General features: G+C 52.5%; 1 protein-coding gene across 17 annotated transcripts in view; it reads left to right on the top strand.

Annotated features, from left to right (window-relative positions):
* The window catches only part of ANKS1B (ankyrin repeat and sterile alpha motif domain containing 1B), a 1,227,618-nt gene that overhangs the window by 1,190,354 nt on the left and 15,828 nt on the right, over positions 1-21,436 (top strand). For 16 of the 17 annotated variants that reach the window (XR_009550898.1, XM_060195606.1, XM_060195613.1 and 13 more), the window contains 3 exons: positions 10,965-10,976; positions 11,726-11,812; positions 20,011-20,148. Coding sequence is in view for 16 of the 17 variants with exons in the window: in XM_060195606.1 (XP_060051589.1) it covers positions 10,965-10,976; positions 11,726-11,812; positions 20,011-20,148 (237 nt within the window). In the remaining variant the exon portion in view is untranslated. The remainder of the gene's footprint in view (positions 1-10,964; positions 10,977-11,725; positions 11,813-20,010; positions 20,149-21,436) is intronic. The other variant, XM_060195603.1, reaches the window with a different exon arrangement.

Raw genomic sequence — 21,436 nt, 5'->3', positions numbered from 1 at the left:
GAGATTTCAGAGTCTGTAAGGTTGAGCTCCACCAGGGCAGCCAGCTCCCCACCCGCTCTGGGTTCCTGATTCTCTAATTCCATTCCAGGTGGTTCACTTCCTAACAAAGTCCCAAAACCTAGATATAGACCAGGTCCCGTGAGACAGAGCATATGTTCACATGTATCCATGAATTAGGGCAAAATATATACCTGAAAGCAAAAGTACACAATAGTCTGCAGTGAGTCAGTATAAAGTTCATAATGAAATAGCGTCCACTTAGACCTAGATACCCTCCTCACCTGCTTGCTGTTACACTTCCCTCACTCACTCCCAAGCTAACCTTAGCAAAGGATTCAGAAACTCACAAGCCCTGTGCTCCTGTGCCCAGCTTTCAAAGGCCATCACCAGCACAGCGGAGACAGCATCCCGGTTACGCAGAAAAGACTTTCCTGCCCGAGGTGCCAGAGGCCCCAAGCCAGTTCATCTGCCAGGAGGTAGCGCGGGGAGGTAGAATGCCGGCCTTGCAACACTGAGTTCCTGAGTTCAAACCCTGGGCACAGCATACGCCTGCATGCTGCTCTGTTTCTCCATCACAAATAAAGAATAAAAGAATATAGGTTTAAAAGTCAGTCAGCATCACCAAAGGGTCAGAGAACGGAGGAGAGGATACTGCAGATGAGCCCCAGATTGTGGTTGTGCGGTTCTGTGCTTGGAGGAGATGTGTTCCCCGGGAATGACTGGGAGGGAGCTGGCAGTTCTGAACAATGTGTCTTCAGGGCTGAACCTGGCAGAGCAGATGCCGCGGCCCGTCAGTGTCAGCGTGAGAAGCTCCCACTCCAAGGCCTCGGCCCCTCACTGTCAGCGTGAGAAGTTCCCACTCCAAGGCCTCGCTGCTGTGTGGTATTGGGGGAATCTGGGTCTTCTCTGTCAGCTAAACATCTCCCGTTCAGTTTTGTGTCCTCCCGCTCCTGCACCGCAGACCAGCCTCCAGCCCTGCGTGCCGCTCACCCCGGGGCCTGTTATCTCTAAGTGCAGGACTCTAGCGTGTCCTAATAAACATCTGTGATCCAGTTTAATACGCCCTGAAGTCTTCCTTCTCTGCTCCATCGCGGATGCCTAATATTGCTCACAGGTGTTTGTGTTGGAAGGAACGGCTCTTACAACAGATAAACAACATAATAAGGTGGGACTGTGCCTTCCTAAGACGAAAGAGAAAGGATTTCTACATTGTTCCAAGCCAGGAATAAGCAAACGTTCCAATCCAGTTAGTCTTTGAGGAGCTTTATTTATCTATTTATTTATCTATTTTCAAGTCCAAGGGCTTTCGCCATGGCTCAGGATGCTCACTGAAGCTGTTACCCTTAAATTTTATTATTTAAAAGTTTTCAATCTGAAGGAAATTCTAAAGTTGAATTTACAAATATACGGGTTTCCAAATACTAGTCTTTGCCTTAGGTGAAGTGTGGAGACTAGCTTCTATTTCCTGTGTTTCCAAGGAGACCATTAGGTAGAGAACTGATGGGAAAGTTTCAAAACGGAAAGTCAGATTTTTTTTTATTATTCCCTTTTGTTGCCCTTGTTTTTTTATTGCTGTGGTTATTGTTGTTGTTGTTGGATAGGACAGAGAGAAATGGAGAGAGGAGGGGAAGATAGAGAGGGGGAGAGAAAGAGAGACACCTGCAGACCTGCTTCACCACTTCAAACTTTATTCAAGAAAATTGACAACATTCAGTAGTTGGTCGAAACAGAATATTGCCTCAGGGTGAACATGTATATGCTTTGAAACAGCAGTTAGATGCGTTAAAAAAAGGTGCTGATTTGTTCACATATTCACATGTTCAGGCATGAGAGATCAAGAGTTTGCTTGCATCTGTGTTTGTTGGTTTTCTTGGTTTTCTTGGTTTGGTTTGGTTTGGTTTGGTTTGGTTTGGTTTGGTTTGGTTTGGTTTGGTTTGGTTTGGTTTGGTTTGGTTTGGTTTGGTTTGGTTTGGTTTGGGGCAAGTTCATATGTATCAGATCTCTAGATTCCAAGTATGAGTGAAACCATCTGGCAGTTGTCTTTCTTCTCTCTGCTTATTTCAGTAAGCACAGTCACTTCCAGTTCCCTCCATTTTCTCCCCAAGGACGCACTACCATCTTTTTTATTGCAAAGTAGTATTCCACGGAGTATCTGTCCCGTAACTTCTTGATCCATCATCTGTCAATGGGCATTTAAACTGCTTCTACTCTTTGGCTGTTTTGAATAATGCAGCTATGAACACAGTGCTTGAGTGTCTAAATTCATTTCTGTCCTATGAAATAAAGTTGTTTTTTTTTAAAAAAAAAAAAAAAAGGCACTCTATTAAAAAAAAGAGTTTTGGTTCTCTGTCCTAATACCATTGTAGTGAGCATTCAGACACAAGTAGAGGCCAGTCCACAGCACACCTGGTAGAGTACACACCCTGTTGCATTGGAAGCCTGGGGTCCAAGTCCCTCCCCCACATGGGAAAACTGTAGACAGAGCGTAGGCAGTGACGGACTGTGCAGCACTGTCCCTGCCCCTTGTCCTCTAAAGAATCATGAGACGCTGGGCTGGGGCTCAGGGGTCTGGCCTGAGTGCAAGCCCTGCCTTCTTTCCCTGACTCCACAGGAAAGCTAGTCCTGTTGAAACGGCTCGCAGGGAGCGTGCACTACTCTGCCGTGTGCACAGCCCAAGTTCAAACCCAACCCCTGATACCCTGAAGGGAGGTTGGGGCCATGGTTTCTCTCTCTTTTTTAAATTCTATTTTATTATTATCTTTAGTCATTGGATAAAGACAGCCAGAAATCGAGAGGGAAGGGGGTAATAGAAAGGGAGAGAGACAGAGAAACACCCGCGGCCCTGCCTCACTGCTCGTGAAGCTTTCTCCCTGAAGGTGAGGCCCGGGGACTCGAGCCCATGTCCTTGTGCACTGGAATGCATGCTCAACCAGGTACACAACCACCTGGCCCCTGATCTAAGATTTTAAACTTCATGCCAGAAACAAAAACATACTAGGAGAAAACATTAAAAAGTAGCGTTCGCAGGGCATAAGTTCTGTAGCAGGAAGATGTGTCTTCACACAGCAACCGCAAGACATTGATGGGACCTCTGCTGAGTGCAGAGCATCCGGGGGCTGGAGGCTCCTCAGATGCTAGGCCAAGTATTGTAGTGACTCTTCACGTTTTCTTTCTTTTTAATTAGTTATTAGTGATTTGATATTGATTTACAAAGTTACACATCAGTCTCTTCACGTTTTCTTTTTAATTATTTTATTAGCGATTTGATATTAATTTACAAAATTACACGTCAGCAGGGGTATAATTCCACAGCGTTCCCACCACCAGAGTTCTGAATCCCAAGTCCCTCCGTTGCAAACCGCTGCGGTTCTCCCAAGCTTGCAGACACGGGCTCACTGTCATCTCTACAGCTGTCTGTCTACATCTGCACAGAACTACCCCCTTTTTCTTCCAGGCCCTGTCCTCTCTTCCCTCCAAGCCACTCGTGATCCTATTACTACATCCAGTATCTCTCCCCTTTTTGTCATTTCTCTCTGGGACCTGGTGGAGCTTGAGTTCAGAGCCCTCTTACCCTCTTCCTCCTATCACTTCTCCCCACTGGGCATATGGATCAAGGTTGTTTTGGGGGAGCAGAAGGTGGGAGTTCTGGCTTCTGTCATTGCTTCTCCACTGGACATGGGTGTTGGCAGGTCAGTCCATCCCCCCAGCCTGTCTCTGTCTGTCCCTAGGGGGGGCAGGGCTCTGGGGAGGGGAGGCTCCAGGACATAGTGGTGAGGTCGTCTGCCCAGGGAAGTCAGGATGGCGTCATGGTAGCGTCTGCAGCCTGGAGGCTGAGAGGTGGCAGGATATGAGTCTCTCACTCTTTCTCTGCCTTTTTCTCTTTCTGATAAATAAGTGAGTTCATAAATTCAATGAGTGAATGTCAAGGTGGGAGGGCTTTGAATTAGAGTTCTAAGGGTGGGGGCAGGTGGAGTCGCACCTGGTTGAGCACACATGTCACTGCACAAGGACCCGTGTTCGAACCCCTGGTCCCCACCTACAGAGGGGAAGCTTCTCGAGTGGTGAAGCAGGGCTACAGATGTCTCTCTGTCTCTCTCCCTCTCCGCCTCCCCTTTCCCTCTCGATTTCTGGCTGTCTCTATCCAATAAATAAACATAATATTTTTTTTTAAGGAGACAGATTTCTAGGGGTGAGACCCAGCCATCCGTGACGCCCTCCGTTTGTGTCCACTCACACTTGGAGAGCTGCTGCCCTGGCCCCTTGCGTTTTCCATGAGGGCTGTTAATGGAGGCAGGTGTCCCGGTGGGTGTGAATTCTGCCACTGTGTCTGGACCCCCAGCCCGCACAAGTGGACACCGGGACCCTGCCATGCTGGGGCTGGGGCTGGGGCTGGGGCTGGGGCTGGGGCTGGGCCAGGCTGTAGGGTCACAGCAGCAGTGAAGGAGAACCTTCTGCCAGGGGAGCTGTTTGAGCGGCCACTTGCCCGCGGTCTGCTCGTGGCATGGCTGCTCTGTCCACCCAACCTTTGCGTCAGACTCCCTGTGACCAGAAAAGCCCTGGAGAAGCGATTCAGCCTCATTTCCCAGCACAGTGAGACTTAGCCCTAAGTTGCCGGTGACAGAGGAGAGTCCAGACTATTTTTAAAGACATCCCAGCTGCCCCTGCAGCCATTCTGCACGCTGTGGAAATATTCCTTTCTCGTTTCAGTGTCTGTGACTAGAACTGTAAGAAGGAAAAAGAAAGTGGTCCAGGAGGTGGCACAGTGGACAAAGCGGTGGACTCTCAAGCAGGAGGTTCTGAGTTCAATCCCCGGCAGTACATGTACCAGAATGATGTCTGGTTCTTTCTCTCTCTCCTCCTATCTTTCTCATTAAAATAAAATATTTAAAAAGAAAAAAGAAAAAGAAAGAAATAAAGGAAGGAAGGAAGAAGAGGACAAGGGCCGGGTGGTGGCGCACCTGACTGAGCGCACATGTTACAATGCACAAGGGCCTGGGTTTGAGCCCACAGTCCCCACCTGCAGGGGGAAGGCTTTGCAAGTGGTCTGCAGGTGTCTCTCTTCCCCCTCCCCCTCCTCTCTCTCTCTCCCACCCCCTGTCTTTATTCAATAAATAGATAATATCAGAGAGAAAGAGCGAACGAGCGAGAGAAAGAAAGGAAAGAGAGGTCCTGACCTTTCTCTCCTTGAGGCTGAAATATCAGGAGCCATGTAAAGCCTTTGCCGATCCCTAGGGGTCCTTAGGGATTTCTGGGTGGGCCCCTGCTTCTTCCTCCAAGCTGTCCCCGGCTCTGGGCTCCTGGGGGTGGGGGGGGGGGGCTCTGACGGTTACAAAGCTTTCCTGCGTTCTTCCTGGAAGCTGGTTCTGGCTTGCCGCACTCATGCATTCACGCAGCGTCTGCAGCCAGCGTGGTGTCATTTTGCCTTTGTGACATGTAAACAGGCCATTTCATGGGGTTCCACGTTAGACCTCGAGGTGGAAGACAGGACAGGAAGGAGTTGCCCTCTCACGGAATTCCCAGCATCCTGGGGGGCGGCGGAGGGGGTGCCTAACCCCAAGAACCTGAAGAGAAAGCACCGCAGAGATTCACAGATGGCCCAGGAGAGGGGTGCTTAAGAGGAAAGCCATCGTCAGGCAGGGAGGAAGGCCGGCCCTACTTGGAGGAACCAGGGAGACAGGTCAGCGGTAGGGCACAGGACTTGCAGGTCGCACAGCCCAGACTCCCCGGTTCCGTGGGCTCACAGCCATGTGCCAGCACAGAGTGGTGCCCTGTTGGCCTCTGTGTCTCCTCCTCCTCATGCTCCCTGTCATGGAGACAAAGCTTTACAAGTTCAGTTTCGAGCAGGCAGGACGCAGGACTTGCAAGAAAGAGGCCTCAGGCTTGATCCCTGGAGCTCAGTGGGAACGTGATGTCCTGATACCCCCAGCCCCACAAGAATAAGTCTTGAGTGAATGCTGAGCTCCAAAAGACGGCATCTCCAGGGGTCACTCCCGTCTCCTGCTTTTGATCTCTTCAGGCCCTCACAGCACAGCTAGCTCTGGCACAAATAAAACCATCACAGCCACGCCTGTTCTGCATGTTTTTTTCTGACCATTGGAATGTCACTTAAGGCAGCCAAGCATAACTATCTGAGCCCATTTTAATTGACTCACGGAGACTGAATATAATAATTAGGCTGTGAAACTAAGGCAGATAATACATGGCGAAATTAACAGTGTGATTCCGCAGTGCTTACTTAGAAATCCAGAGAATATTCTCAGGGTGGCCCCGTGTGAGGTAGAAAGATACACTGAAGGGACCCAGTTGAGCACACACATTACTGTGCACAAGGACCCAGGTTCAAGCCCCTGGCCCCCACCTGCAGGGGGACCGTACGCCAAGCCCACATAGGAGGCACCTCAGCCCTAGGAGACCTCCAGTGCTGTCATATCTCTGTCTGTCTGTCTGTCTGTCTGTCTGTCAACTTGTATGGGGGGGGGGAGGAAGAGATAGCCCTGGAGTGGTGGGACTGAGTCTGCCTGAGGCCCCAGTTCACAAGTAACGTTTCTGTGTAACTTCACGCCGATTATATCAGAATAATAAGACGGCGACCTCAACGTAGGGGACAGAGAGCAGACTGGCTGCAAATCATGACAGAGCTTCTAGCAGGTGAGCCACGCTCGGCAGACGCCACGCTCACAGGGTGCTGCCTAGTGAGCCTTCCTGGAGTCCCAGAGGGCCACACTGCCTGCGAGTTTCTCCACGTGAAGCCGGCGCAGATGGGCAGGGAACCTGCAGACTCTGGAAACCTCCGGATGCCAGAAAGAAGGGTCAGGGAGGCAGCATCCTGCTTGTGCACAATGACTCTCATGCCTCAGACGCCTGAGTCCCAGGTTCAGTCCACCACGAGTCAGAACTGAGCGACAGTCTGATAAAAATTAAAATAACAATAATAATAATAAAATAAAATTTTTTTTCAAAGAAAGAAAGAAAGAAATTCCTCAAAGAGTATGATGACAGAGAAAACAGCAGGGCCAGTGAAATAGCTCCCTTGGGTAGTGCGCTGTTCTGCCCTGCGCCCGGCCCAAGGTGGAGCCCGGCCCCGCACGGAGACTCTCCTGCCGGAGGCTCTGAAGTCCCAGGCTCAATTCCCCGCACCACCATCAGCCAGAGCTGAGCAGTGCTGGGTGATAAATAATAACAATAATAATGATAAATTTTTGAAAAGCTAACAGAAGGGCCAAAGCACAAGTTGCCGGGGAATGTGGGTGAAGAAACCTGTTGTCTGAATAGTTGGTTGCCCTGAAGGTTCAGTGTCCCGGCCTCCTTCACATTAACATGAGGGGCGGCAAGCACTCTTCTTAGCTCGGAGGGAACCATCCAGCAACCCCCCGGAAAAGAGGAGAGACTCTCATCTCTCTCGTAGGAAGTGTGATTGTGTGATCGCCTTGAAGAAGGAGCAGCGCGTTGGGACCCTGTGGGCAGTATGGGCGGGGTCCCCCCTTCTTCCTGCCAAGGGCTCAAGGGGACAGAGGACACGTGGGCTCCGGATTGGGGCCTGTGGGCAACACCCCAGGACCTGCCGCCAGCGAGGATACGGGTTCTTAGGATCCAGAAAACATTGATAGTGATAATAACGCTATTTTTTAAAAGGAAGAACAAGGGGGGCTGGGTTGTAGCACAGCAGGTTAAGCACACATGGGACGAAGTGCAAGGACCGGCACAAGGATCCTGGTTCGAGTCCCCAGCGCCCCACCTGCAGGGGAGTCACAAGTGGTGAAGCAGGTCTGCAGGTGTCTGTCTTTCTGTCCCCCTCTGTCTTCCCTCCTCTCTCCATGTCTCTCTGTCCTATCCAACAACAACAGCAATGGCAACAGTAACAACAACAAGGGCAACAACATGGGGAAAATGGCCTCCAGGAGCCGTGAATTCATGGTGCAGGCAAAAAAAAAAAAAAAAAGGAAGAATGAAAATTAATTCAGGAGGCAGCTCAGTGGTGAGGTACAGACCTTCTATCTGGAGGTCCTGAGTTCAGTCCTGTTTCTGTGTATATCAGAGCAATGCTCTGGCTTCTCTCATTAAATAACTAAAGAAACTTTTTCTTTTTTTTATGAAATGACCAGGCTGGGGAGGCAGCATAATGGTTATGCCAGAAGACTGTCATGCCCGCGGCCCTGAGCTCCTAGGTCTTAACCTCAGCACCACCATAAGCCAGAGCTGAACAGGGCTCCGGTATTTCTGTCTCTGTCCCTCATTAAAGTCAATAACAGAAAAAGGAACGCTTGTCCTTTAATCTTTTATCTTCTTTGTTCAGCTTGACTGGGCATCTGACATGGGTTCTTGGGTCAGGAAGGAAGTGGCCACTGAAGCCTTCACTTTGACCTGAGAATACGTGACCTGGCCTATCCTCCCCCCTCTTTCTCTTTCTCCCCTCCCTTCCCCCTCCTCTCTCTCTCTCTCTCTCTCTCTCTCTCTCACACACACACACACACACTCTCTCTCTCACACTCACACATACTCACAATCCACCAAGCTATTGCCTGTGCCTGACACTGCCTCTGTCTCTATCAAATTCAGCCCACTGCTCTGTCTTTTTGTTTGTTTCTGACAGCAGGTGCGTCACTGGGCCTCAGATCCTGCATGATGAAGCACTGTTCCCAGTGACCTTTTTTTTTTCCTTTCCTTTATTTGATAGGAGAGAGAAATTGAGAGGGGGGGAATAGAGAAGGAGAGAGAGAACTGAAGTCCTGGTTCAGCATATATGAAACTTCTCTGCTGCAGGTGGGGACCGGAGGCTTGAACCTGGGTCCTCGTGCATGGCGGTGTGCTCAACCAAGTGCACCACCACCTGCCCCCCTCCACTTGCCTTAAAGTCAGCACTTGGCATGTTTTTTTTATTGTTGCTATAATTATTGTTGTTGATGATGTCATTGTTGTTGGATAGGACAGAGAGAAATGGAGAGAGGAGGGGAAGACAGAGAGGGGGAGAGAAAGACAGACACCTGCAGACCTGCTTCACCGCCTGGGAAGCGACTCCCCTGCAGGTGGGGAGCCGGGGGCTCGAACCGGGATCCTTATGCCGGTCCTTGTGCTTTGCGCCACGTGCGCTTAACCCGCTGCGCTACCGCCCGACTTCCTCTGCGTGTGTTTTTATAGCTCTTTGGTTTATCTGCACATCTGTATAAGTTGGAAAGTACCTAGCCTTGCACATTCGTTCCATAACACTGCTTTTTTGGCAATCACAAAAGAAAACAGGGGGATCTGGATAATTACTGTTCTTTCTTTTTTCTTTATTGAGGAGATTAATGGTTTACAGTTGACAGTAAACACAATAGTTCGTACATGGGTAACATTTCCCAGTTTCCACATCACAATTCAGCCCCCACTAGGTCCTCCTCTGCCATCCTGTTCCAGGACCTGAGCCCTCCCCACCCCTACCCCAGAGGCCTTTACATATTCTGCTTGTTTCCTTATTTCTCAATTTCTTTTTTCATTATTATCAGTGATTTAATAATGGTAGGCAAGACTGTGAGGAAAGAGGGCACAGTGTTAAGTGAATTCAAAGGCAGTTTGAGCTGCTGCTTCCTCCTGTGCTGCGTGGGGCATGTACTAAGCATGAGCCAGCAACACTCTCAGCAGCCGAGTGTCTTTCTCTTTGTAGCAGGTCTGGTAGCTATCAAAAAGAAACACACACACAGTCACAAACACAGAGTCACACACAGACACACAGTCACACACACTCGTACACAGTCACACAGACACACAGTCACACACACTCGTACACAGTCACACACACAGAGTCACACTCACAGTCACACACACTCATACACAGTCACACACACAGAGTCACACTCACACAGTAACACACACTCATACACAGTCACACACAGTCACACACACTCACACAGTCACACACACTCATACACAGTCACACACAGTCACACACACCGCCATACTCACACAGTCACACAGACACAGTCACACACAGTGTTACACACACAGACACAGTCACACACACAGACACAGTCACACACACAGACACTGTCACACAGTCACACACAGTGTTACACACACAATCACACACAGAGTTACACACTGTCACACACAGACAGTCACACACACACACAGACACAGTCACATAGACACAGTCACAGTCACACACAGTCACGCACATAGTCATGCTCACACACAGAGTCACACACACAGTCATGCGCACACACACACACAGATACAGTCACACATAGACACAGTCACATGGAGTCACACACAGACACATTCACACAGTCACACACAGAGTCATGCACACAGTCACACACACTCATACACACACACAGAGTCACGCACACAGTCATGCACACACAGATACAGTCACACATAGACACAGTCACATGGAGTCACACGCAGACACATTCACACAGTCACACAGAGTCACGCACACAGTCATGCACACACACAGAAACAGTCACACACAGACACAGTCAAACAGAGTCACACAGCAGTTACACACACACTCATACACACAGAATCACACACAGTCACACACACACACAGTCATACACACAGTCGCACACACAGACACAGTCACGCACACACACAGTCACGCACACACACAGGACAGCCAGGGAAACGTGAGACAGCTCTTCTGAGGGGCGAGTGATGGTGCTGGTGGTCGCTGATCTGGTGGGCTTCGTGCCCAGGACCCGGTGACACACCCTCCTGAGACCCGCTCGCGCCCAGACGAGTGACACAGACGTGGCGGAGAAGGCGCCTGTGTCGCTCAGTCACCTGACAGCAGGCCGGAGACTTCAGAGCAGAAGGGCCCGCGCGTGGGCCCCAGGACCAGGGCACGTCACCCCCAGGAGGCTGAGGACGCGGGGGTCGGGGCGAGGCGGGCCCTGTGCGGGGAATTCTGCAGGGCTCCCCACTCACCCCAGAATGCTTTTTCTCTCCTCATGCGGCCGCCTGTCCTCGCCGGGACCCGCCAGGCTAACTGTCAGGTAGGTTCCGCGCCGTGTCCGCTGTGGTGGTGGGGGGGGGGGGCACCCGTGGCGGGAAGTGGAGCCTGTGGGCGGCCCAAGCGGGTGGAGAGACCACGGTCGCCGTGACGGGCAAAGCCTTGCAGTCGGAGGGGCAGCTGTGAGCACACGGAGCCGCCGGTGTGAGCATCACCCTGGAGCTCGGCCTCAGGCCTCGGGCAGCTTGGACGACAGGGCAGTTCCGGTTCCGGGGCTGTGCACACACCGCTCTGCGGCTCCCTGGGTGCTGAGCAGCATTATCAGAGTTATGTCGGGCCGGGCGGTTCTGTCGCAAATACAAAAACAGCCTTCGTGGGTCGACTGACTGGTTCAAGGAAAACTCAGTGATGTCTTTTCGATTTTTAGTAAATACTATTTAAAGTAAATATCGCAGGCGTACGTGATGCCTTAAAGGAAGTGGGTGACTAGAGAAAAAGAGAGTGAAAAAGTGGCGGCGCGTGGTCCTGTCAGGCTGAGCGCACTGGCCCTCGGGGTTCAGTCAGCCTGGGCTCCAGCAGCGCAAGGGCCGCTGGGAGCGGCAGTAGGAGCCAGGCTGCTGTGTCTCCTGGGGGTCAGGGAGGAGGACCGCCCTTTCCCCCGCAAGGGAGCACAGCGAGGTCTCTGCCGCCCTCAGAACCCCAGCTATGCCTAGGCCCCGGGCAGGGAAGCCAGATAGGGCCGCGGTGGCCACGCGCAGAAACCGCGCTAACAGCTCCTCGTTGTGATTTCAGAAATCTACAGAGCAGATGAAGAAGGTCCCTACGATCATCCTCTCGGTCTCTTACAAAGGAGTGAAATTCATCGATGCAGCAAACAAGGTAGGTCCCTCGCCACTCCTGGTTCTGACAGCAGATGGTGACAGGCCTGACGAGAGGGTCTGAGATGCTTTCCTCCCCACTGCGTCCACCACTGCTCACTGAGTCATCCTGACCTACCTCCCTCATGCTCCTCCATCACCGCCGCACACATTCACGCTGTCACACACAAACACAGTCACACACACAGTCACACACACACTCACGCTGTCACACACAGACACAGTCACACACACAGTCACACACACAGACACAGTCACACACAGACACAGTCACACACACACTCACGCTATCACACACAGACACAGTCACACACAGTCACACATACATTCATGCTGTCACATACAGACACAGTCACACACAGACATAGTCACACACACTCACGCTGTCACACACAGACACAGTCACACACACAGTCACGCTGTCACACACAGACACAGTCACACACACTCACGCTGTCACACACAGACACAGTCACACACACTCACGCTGTCACACACAGACACAGTCACACACACAGTCACACACACAGACACAGTCACACATAGTCACACACACATTCACGCTGTCACACACAGACATAGTCATACACAGACATAGTCACACACACTCACGCTGTCACACACAGACACAGTCACACACAGACACAGTCACACACAGACACAGTCACACACACATTCACGCTATCACACACAGACACAATCACACACACAGTCACGCTGTCACACACAGTCACACACTCACGCTGTCACACAGACACAGTCACACAGTCGCACAGACACAGTCACATACACACAGACACAGTCACACAGTCACAGTCACACACAGACACAGTCACATAGTCACACACAGAGACACAGTCACATAGTCACAGTCATACACAGACACAGTCACACACACAGTCATACAGACATACACAGTCACACAGAGTCACAGTCACACATAGTCACACAGACAGTCACAGAGTCACACAGACAGTCACAGAGTCACACACAGTCATAGAGTCACACACACAGTCACACACAGTCACACAGTCACACACACAGAGTCACAGTCATAGTCACACAGTCACACACAGACACAGTCACACAGACACAATCACGCACACACACACAGACACACACAGAATCATGCACAGTCACGCACACACACGCAGTCACACAGAGTCACGCACACAGAGTCACATACAGACACACAGTCACGCACACACACACACAGTCACGACACAGTCACACACATGCACGCACTCACAAACATTGAAAGCAGCACATTACAGTTGCGGGAGTGGCCTACACCACCGCTGCTCTCGTTTGTCCAGAGTGTCTGCTCTAGGAAATTGTGGCCACGTATTTTCTGGTGTTTCCCTTTGGGTCTGGAGAAGTCACGGATAGAATGAAAACTGGAAGTGTGGCCCATCACCACTCCTCCATGAGAGGAAACGTCAGTGAGCGGAGGGCTCGAGTTCCTCTCTCCACTCCTCTGTGAACTGCATGTCTCTTCCTGGGCTGTGTGATGGATATCTCACAGGAGAACAGTTTATAATTACATTTAGTTCTCGGCTACCGAGGTCAGAGAGTTCCAGTTCTGTGGTTTTCTTAAGAGACAATCAGAGAAGGAGCTTGAGTCATGCTGGGATTCTGCTGAGACTTAGTACTTACAGTGGCAACAGTCATGGGTCCTGGGGTCCACTGAAAATTGTGTGTGCACTTTACTTAAAAAAGTGTTCCTAGGGGGCTGGGAGATGGCGCACCTGGTTAGGCACAGACATGACAGTGTGCAGGGACTGGGGTTCGAGCCCTTGGGCAGGGGCAAAGCTTCACAAGTGGTGAAGCTACAGGTATTTGTCTGTCTCCCTCTCTGTCTCCCCTCCAACAATTTGTCTCTATCAGATAGATAGATAGATGATAGATAGATAGATAGATAGATATTTTGAAAAAGTGTTCTAGATTCTTAAAATCTTCTACCTGGATGTCAGAAGAAGAAAAGAAAAAACAGAGCCAGGCAAAAGTTTCAAAAAGGAGGCAGCTGTAGGGAAGATTGTTTCATAGTTGTATTGTGTTCGAGAGCATCGGTGCCCATTGCCCTGACCTACCTGCCCCACGCAGTAAACTGGATGCGAGTGATGGGATATGCTGGAGTGTGTGTGTGTGTGTGTGTGTGTGTGTGTGTGTGTGTGTGTGTGTGTGCATGTGTGTGTGTACGTGTGTGTGCACGTCTCTGTGTGTGCATGTGTGTGTGTCTGTGTGGTGTCTCTGTGTGTATGTGTGTGTCCATGTCTGTGTGTGCATGTCTGTGTGTGCATGTCTGTGTCTGTGTGTATGTATGTGTGTGCATGTCTGTGTGTGTGCATGTCTGTGTGTGTATATGTGCGCGCGTATGTGTGCGCGTCTCTGTGTGTGCATGTGTGTGTCTGTGTGCATGTCTGTGTGTGTATGTGTGTGTCCATGTCTGTGTGTGTGCGTGTCTGTGTGTGTGCGCATGTCTGTGTGCATGTCTGTGTGTGTGCATGTCTGTGTGTGTGCATGTCTGTGTGTGTGCATGTGTCTGCATGTGCATGTGCTTAGATGATGCCGGGTCTCTTTCTTAGTGAAGACACAAGGTCCCGGTGCAGACTAGGTAGTCTGAGAGTGACCATGCTCCCATTATAAACTCAAACGTGACTGGACCCTCCTTACCAAACCCCCCAAGCTTTGTGTGTTATATTCCCACATTTCCCAAGATGACAGGTTGTGGGAAGGGAGGAGGGAGGGTGTCAGGCTGTCAGGAGGTCGTTTTTGCATGGAGAAATACACCAGGACTTTTCCCACGGCCCCATCCTGCCTTGTCGTCTCCCCACCCAGATGCCCCCAGCTGAACGCTCCTTTTGGATAAAGGGAGCCAGGTCAAGAATTAGGTGGGTTCAGGGCACCGTGTCCAAGTGTAGACAGGGCTACAGGCAGTGGTCTGGGGACATCTGAATGCAGTAATAGGTGTACGTGTGACTTAGACAGGAAGAGCAGACAGGACCATGGTGGGGGGCAAATGGGCCAATATATACAGATATAGACAGACAGCTGGAGAAATAATAGCCAACCCATACCTGCTGCCTTTGAGCTGCTGCAGCTTCCAGTCGAGGGACTGGGGATTCAGAACTTTGGTGGGAACAGTACAGAGTTATACCCCTGTTATCTTGTAATTTTCTAAATCAATATTAAATCACTAATAAAATCTATAAAAAGAAAAGAACGCAAATAAAATTAAATGAAACTACAGCAGGCCCTTCCCTGAAGTGATGCCTGCAGTCACACAGCCAGGGAGAAGCCCCCCACCCCCACCCTGTCACCTCACAACTATTAGCCGCAGCAGATAATCAGCTGATAATTGCTGCTCCCGTTAGCTCCCACCAGGCTGCAGGAAGGGTGAACCCTCCATCCAAGCGTCTCTCTCCTTCCAGTAAAGTGGCAGTGTAGGCGGGGCTGGACCAGCTGCCTCACTGGCAGCTGAAATCTATCGTCCAGCAGCTGAATCACTGGCCCGGCTTCCAGAAGAAGCCAGGCACGCTGATGGATTCAAAATGGGACCTGGGCCGCGCAGGCTAGTCCCAGAGGCTCCCACCGGCCCCTCCAGGGCCTGCCCGTGGAGGGGCAGCTCTGCCTCCTGCTCTGACGCCCTCCTCACTCTCACCGTCCAGGGCCAGCTTGTTGGTGCTGTCTGAGCGCCAGCTCCCAGCAGAGCTCACGCCACCTGCCCAGGCACCAGGCAGCCGGGAGCAGCTGACTAGCCCAGTGTCCACCCGCTGTCTCCCAGCACCTGCCTACAACGCAGCCCTCGGCTCACCTCTGCTGGGGGGGCCCTCTCGGTTCCCCCAGGAACTGGCAACCTGAAGCCAGAGCGGGGGGCTGGGAGGGGCCCCGCTTCTAGGGTCCTCACGCCCTCATCCCTTTCTGAGAAGCTCTGTGTCAGCTCTGTATCAGCTGGTGGGACCGAGCACCATAGCTGTGCACCTGCTGGTCACAGGCCCCGCCGGCCGCGTCTGGGTGATGAAAGGTAGATGGGAAAGGCAGTCTCTCCCGGGGAGCGGGCTGGCCGTCTGCCCTCCGCAACAAAGCAAAGGCAAGTGAGCCCTGCCCTGCCCTTCCCTGTCCTCCTTCTGAGCCTTTGTTTATTTTTATTTATTGTATTTAGGTCGTCACTGGGGCTTCACCAGACTGACTCTTTCAGACAGAAGCAAAAAGATAGAAACAGAGAAAGATGTGAAAGCTCCTGTCTGTGCTGTGGTGTTCAGACTCGAACCCAGGTCATGCCCATGACACATGTCTGAGCCTATTTTAATTTATGGTACTGACTCTTTATTTTATTTGATAGGACAGAGAGAAATTGAGAGGGGAAAAAGGAGAGAGACAGAGACACACCTAACGCCCTCGTGAGGCTCCCCCCGAAGGTGGGGGACCAGGATTTGAACCCCGGTTCTTGTGCCTGGTGACCTGTGCTCAGCCGGGTGCACCACCACCCGACCCCCAGTACTGAGTCTTTTAACAGCTCCAGTCACAAGGGCCAGGGCGACAGGCTGGCATTAGAGTGAAGGGTCTGCATCCTGAGGCTCATGGAGTGCTGGTGTGTCTGCGGCCATGGGTTCAATCCCCAGCACAGCATAAAACACACAGAAACGGAACCCGTCAGGTTTCTCAGTGGGGAAGTGAGCAGAGCTAAGTCATGTGGCTTCATATGCTGTCACTGTTTAATCCGGGGCAAAGCCACTGACTGGCATATGACAGGTGGCCGAGTTCACACCCCCCTTGGCCACTTCTCCAGAGAGGGGACTGAGCAGCCCGGCCTGTTCAGGCCCCGGCCGCAACGTCCTCGCTCTCAGCTCCACCGGCCGCGGGGACTGGCCTCCCCATGCTGTGGGGCCCACGGTGCAGAGCCAGAACGGCGCTCAGCGCTGAGAGCTCGGGACCTCATCACATTCCAGCAGCAGGCGTCTCTCTGGAATCCTCACGTGGCGCAAAGCACAAGGACCGGAATAAGGATCCTGGTTCGAGCCCCCGGCTCCCTACCTGCAGGGGAGTCGCTTCACAGGCGGTGAAGCAGGTCTGCAGGTGTCTGTCTTTCTCTCCCCCTCTCTGTCTTTCCCCTCCTCTCTCCACTTGTCTCTGTCCTATCCTACAACAACGACATCAGTAACAACAATAATAACTACAACAATAAAAAAAACATCGCAACAAAAGGGAAAATAAATATTTTTTTAAAATTAAAAAAAAAAGAATCCTCTTCTTTGTGCCTGGGCCACCCAGTCAGCAGCTGAAGTCCCCTCAGGAGTCTTTTTGTTTATTTTATTCGTGATTTAATAGTGATGAACAAGATTGTAGGATAAGAGGGGCACAATTCCATACAATTCAGTTCCCACTGCCAGAGTTCCCTGTCCCATCCCCTCCATTGGAAGCTTCCCTGTTCTTTATCCCTCTGGGAGTCTGGACCAAAGTTCTTCATGGGGAGCAGAAGGTGGGAGTTCTGGCTTCTGTCATTGCTTCTCTGCTGGACATGGGTGTTGGCAGGTGGATCCACATCCCCAGCCTGTGTCTGTCTGTCTGTCCCTAGTGGAGCAGAGCTCTGGGGAGGGGAGGCTCCAGGACACATGGGTGAGATCTGCCCAGGGAGGTCAGGTTGGCATCATGGCAGCATCTGCAACTTGGTGGCTGTAAGGCAGTGAGATTTAAAGCAGGACAAACTGTTTAATAAACAGAATCGAAAGAGAAGGGATAGAGAGAATGAGAATAGAGGTATTGAGTGGGGAGAAGCTAGGGATCTGTTTTAGGTGCCAGTGAGATGACCAAGCACCAGTCCCTGCCCAGAGGTGGCCTTGGTGAGCCTGCTCCCCCCAGTTCCGGTGGTGGGGAGGGAGGACGGGGTCTCAGCAGTGCAGAAGGAGGCTGGCTGGGGCCAGGGAGCAGCGGGACAGAGAGCAAACCTCCCTGGGCAGTTAGAAGACACCCTGACTCCCTGGAGAACAGAAAAGTGGGGTTGCATGAAGGGTGGCACACCTGCTTGAGCACACACATTACAGTCCACAAGGGCCTGGGTTCGAGCCCCCAGTCCCCACCTGTAGGAGGGAAACTTCACAAGTGGTGAAGCAGGGCTGCAGGTGTCTCTCTGTCTCTCCCTCTCTGTCTCCCCCTTCCCTCTCGATTTCTCGTTGTCTCTATCCAATACATAAAATAAAAATAATAAAAAAAATTTAATCAAAAAGAAAGTTCCAGAAAGTTGAGGGGCCCTGGAAAGACAGGGAGGCTATCTTAGCTCCTTTGGACGACTGTAACTAGTCTCTGTAGACCTGGGTGGCGTAGACAACACGTGTTTCTGACCGTTCTGCGAGCTGGAAGTCCACAGCCATGGCACCAGCCGACTTGGGGGCTGAGGAGAGCCAGCCCCTGGTTGCACGGGCCGCTGTCTTCCCGTGTCTGCACATGGCAGAGCGCAAGCTGGCTCCTCTCCCCTGAGAAGGACGCCAGGCCTGCTCAAGACCTGAGCACCTCCAAGCAGCCCCACCTCCAGACACCCCCACTCTGCAGGTCAGCGTTCCAGCTGGTGAAGGGCGTGGGTTGGGACAGAGAGGCCCAGAGACCCCTCCTCACTTGGCAGTTTTGCCCTCGGCACATACCACCTGAAGCCGTCCTGCGTCACGTATGCAGCACTTTCCACTGGAACTCAAGGAGTTCATCTCCCTGAGACTAGTAAGGGCTCCTTCTTATTAAGATTTGATTTATTTATTTATTAATAAGAAAGATAGGAAGAGAGAGAAAGAGCCAGTCATCACTCTAGTACACGTGCTGCTGCTGGGGATTGAACTCAGGACCTCACACTTGAGAGTCCAGTGCTTTTTCTTTTCTTTGCCTCCAGGGTTATTGCTGGGGCTCAGTGCCTGTACCACAAATCCACTGCTCCTGGAGGCCGTTTTCCCCATTTTGTTGCCCTTGTTGTTATAGCTGTGGGTGTTGCTGGATAGGACAGAGAGAAATCGAGAGAGGATGGGGAAACAGGGAGAGAAAGACAGATACCTGCAGACCTGCTTCACCACCTGTGAAGCGACTCCCCTGCAGGTGGGGAGCCGGGGGCTCGAACCGGGATCCTTCTGCCGGTCCTTGCGCTTTGTACCATGTGCGCTTAACCCGCTGCACTACCGCCCGACCCCCACACTTTGGGCTTTTTCAATGCACCATGTAGCCAGAGAAGTTTCTGGAAGAGTGTGTGACCCAAAGGAGAGGCTCCGAGGTTGTTTTGTGCCTCGGGACAACAATGCCTAAACCTTTCCTCACTTAACACCTGTACTCTACTCTTCCGGGCTGGCTGAGAAGATGGCACTGGCTCAAAGAGATTGTAAAGAAAAAACAAGCCAGAGTGAGAGTTAGTGAGGGTGGGCGGTGGCTTCACAGGAGGGCCCAGGAGCGGCGAGCCCCACCTGCCCCTCCCAAGGTGTTGCAGGCGGGCAGGTGCCAGCTCCCACCTGTCACTGCTGATCACACGCCCACTCACAGCCGTGCACCCCGGGCCTGTGTCACGCACAACCTGGGGCTTCTCTGCTCACAGCGGCGCCAGCCCCAAGGTGAGGGAGGGCCCGGGGAGTCCGCTGGGTGAGCCCCTCCCTGCCCCCAGCTTGTTGAGCCTGGCTTGCTGCCCGTGGACACGTGGCCGCGGGCGTGGGCACAGAAGCACGTGGGGACTGCTGCTGTTTCAGGTATCTGTGAGGCCGCTACTCCAGGACGCAGCTGCTAGCTTGTCTCTCGGGAGGTGAAAATGCCCTCCCAGGCCTGGCGTCGGCCCCCAGAGGGTGCCCTGCGTGGCTTTCAGAACGACTGGCCTGGGACAGTCTAGAAATGGGGAGACCAGGCCTGTCAGGACACCCGCCTTGGCTCTGTTTTTGTTTTTTGCCTCCAGGGTTATTGCCGGGGCTACCAATCTGCTCGACCTGTGGCCATCTTTTCCTCTTTGTGGGGTGGGACAGAGAGAAATTGAGAGGAGGGAGAGGGAGAGGGCAAGGAGAAAGAGAGACACCCGTAGCCCTGTTTCACTGCCCGTGGAGCATCCCCCCTGCAGGTGGGGAGCGGGGCCTTGAACCCGGATACTTGTTTGGGTCCTCGCACCTCCAGATGCGCCACCCCCTTGGTTCTCGAAGCCGCTGGGTTGCAGAGGAAAGAAAAACCGGCCGTGCCTGTGGTCTCTTGCAGAACATAATCGCAGAGCATGAAATCCGAAACATCTCGTGCGCGGCCCAGGACCCAGAGGACCTGTCAACCTTCGCCTACATCACAAAAGACCTGAAGTCCAACCACCACTACTGCCATGTGTTCACCGCCTTCGACGTGGTGAGTGCCGCGCACAGCCCTGCATGCGCCCGCCCGCCCAGCCGCTGGTGTAGAGTCCCCGGGCCCTGCCGGCAGAAAGGGCCGGACGTGGTGGGTTTTCATCCACGCGTTAACTTAGGGGCTCCCCCGCGTAGCTGTCTGTCTCGACTGCCATTCAGCTGCTGACGGCTGCAGGGTGATGGGCTTCTCTCTGACATGAGAGGCTTCCACGCCCCTGCCCTGTGATGGCGGCTGTGTCTGACGGCCACTCAGGCTGGTGGGGTGGTCCTTCTTCCTAGAGGGTGGCGGTCGATGGCCAGGTGAAAACGGTGTTTGTGGCTTCCTGCCCTCAACGTCAGTCAAATACGACACCTGCAAGTGATGATTGTAGATAGGGTGGTTTGGCCTGTTTGCGTATGCAGAAGCATGGTGTCCTGTCAGCTGTAGCCCTGCTTTGTTGTGAAGTCTGAAAACAGGGACCCACACAAGGATCCGGGTTCAAGCCCCCACTCCCCACCTGTGGGGAGGGGATTCAGAGGAGATGAAGCGGGTCTTTGGGTGTCTTCTTCTCTCCTTTCTCCATCTCCCCTCCTCTCTCAATTTCTCTCTGTCTTGTCCAAAAACAAAAAAGAAAACAAAACCAAAAGAGATCCCCCAGGAGCAGTGGATTGATTCATCCTGCTGGCACCGCGCTCCAGCGACAGATAGCCCTGGAGGAAAAGAAAAAATTTCTTTCTAAAAGCTGACTCATCGGTCACGAACCTGACACGTGAAAGCCATGCTAGAAGTGAGCAGATGTTCCTGATAGCTGCCTCCGTCTGTAGACCAGATGTGAGGGAGGGAGGCGCGACGTGCTGGTGGGTGTCTGACACAGGGCAGGTCACTCAGAGTCCGCACAGACGGGTCTGCCCAGCATCTGGAGCGGCCTGTGCGTGGAGACACCTGCAAGCAGCACTTGAGTCTGGTCGCCCTGCTGGTCCGGTGTCCCGTGCCCAGGACGCTGCGTGAGGCCAGGGCAGCCTCGTTGGTCCTGACGGGCACCCGTGGGCCCCGGCTGCCCGGGGCCTGCGCTCTGCTAAGGCTTGTCCACAGGCCCGGTTTGCAGCACGCACTGTGTGCTTCTCCTCTTGCGGTCTTTGGAGACTGAAAAAAAGGAGAGAGAGAGAGAGAGAGAGAGAGAGAGAGAGTCTTTAAAAAAAAACCCGGGAATCGGGCGGTGGCGCAGTGGGTTAAGCGCACGTGGCGCAAAGCGCAGGGACCGGCGTAAGGATCCCGGTTCAAGCCCCCTGGCTCCCCACCTGCAGGGGAG

The sequence above is a fragment of the Erinaceus europaeus genome, chromosome 7, assembly GCF_950295315.1.
Source record: "Erinaceus europaeus chromosome 7, mEriEur2.1, whole genome shotgun sequence".
NCBI classification, from domain to species: Eukaryota; Metazoa; Chordata; class Mammalia; order Eulipotyphla; family Erinaceidae; genus Erinaceus; species Erinaceus europaeus.
The sequence above is the reverse complement of the archived record's forward strand: the minus strand, read 5'-3'. Positions and strand labels throughout refer to the sequence as shown.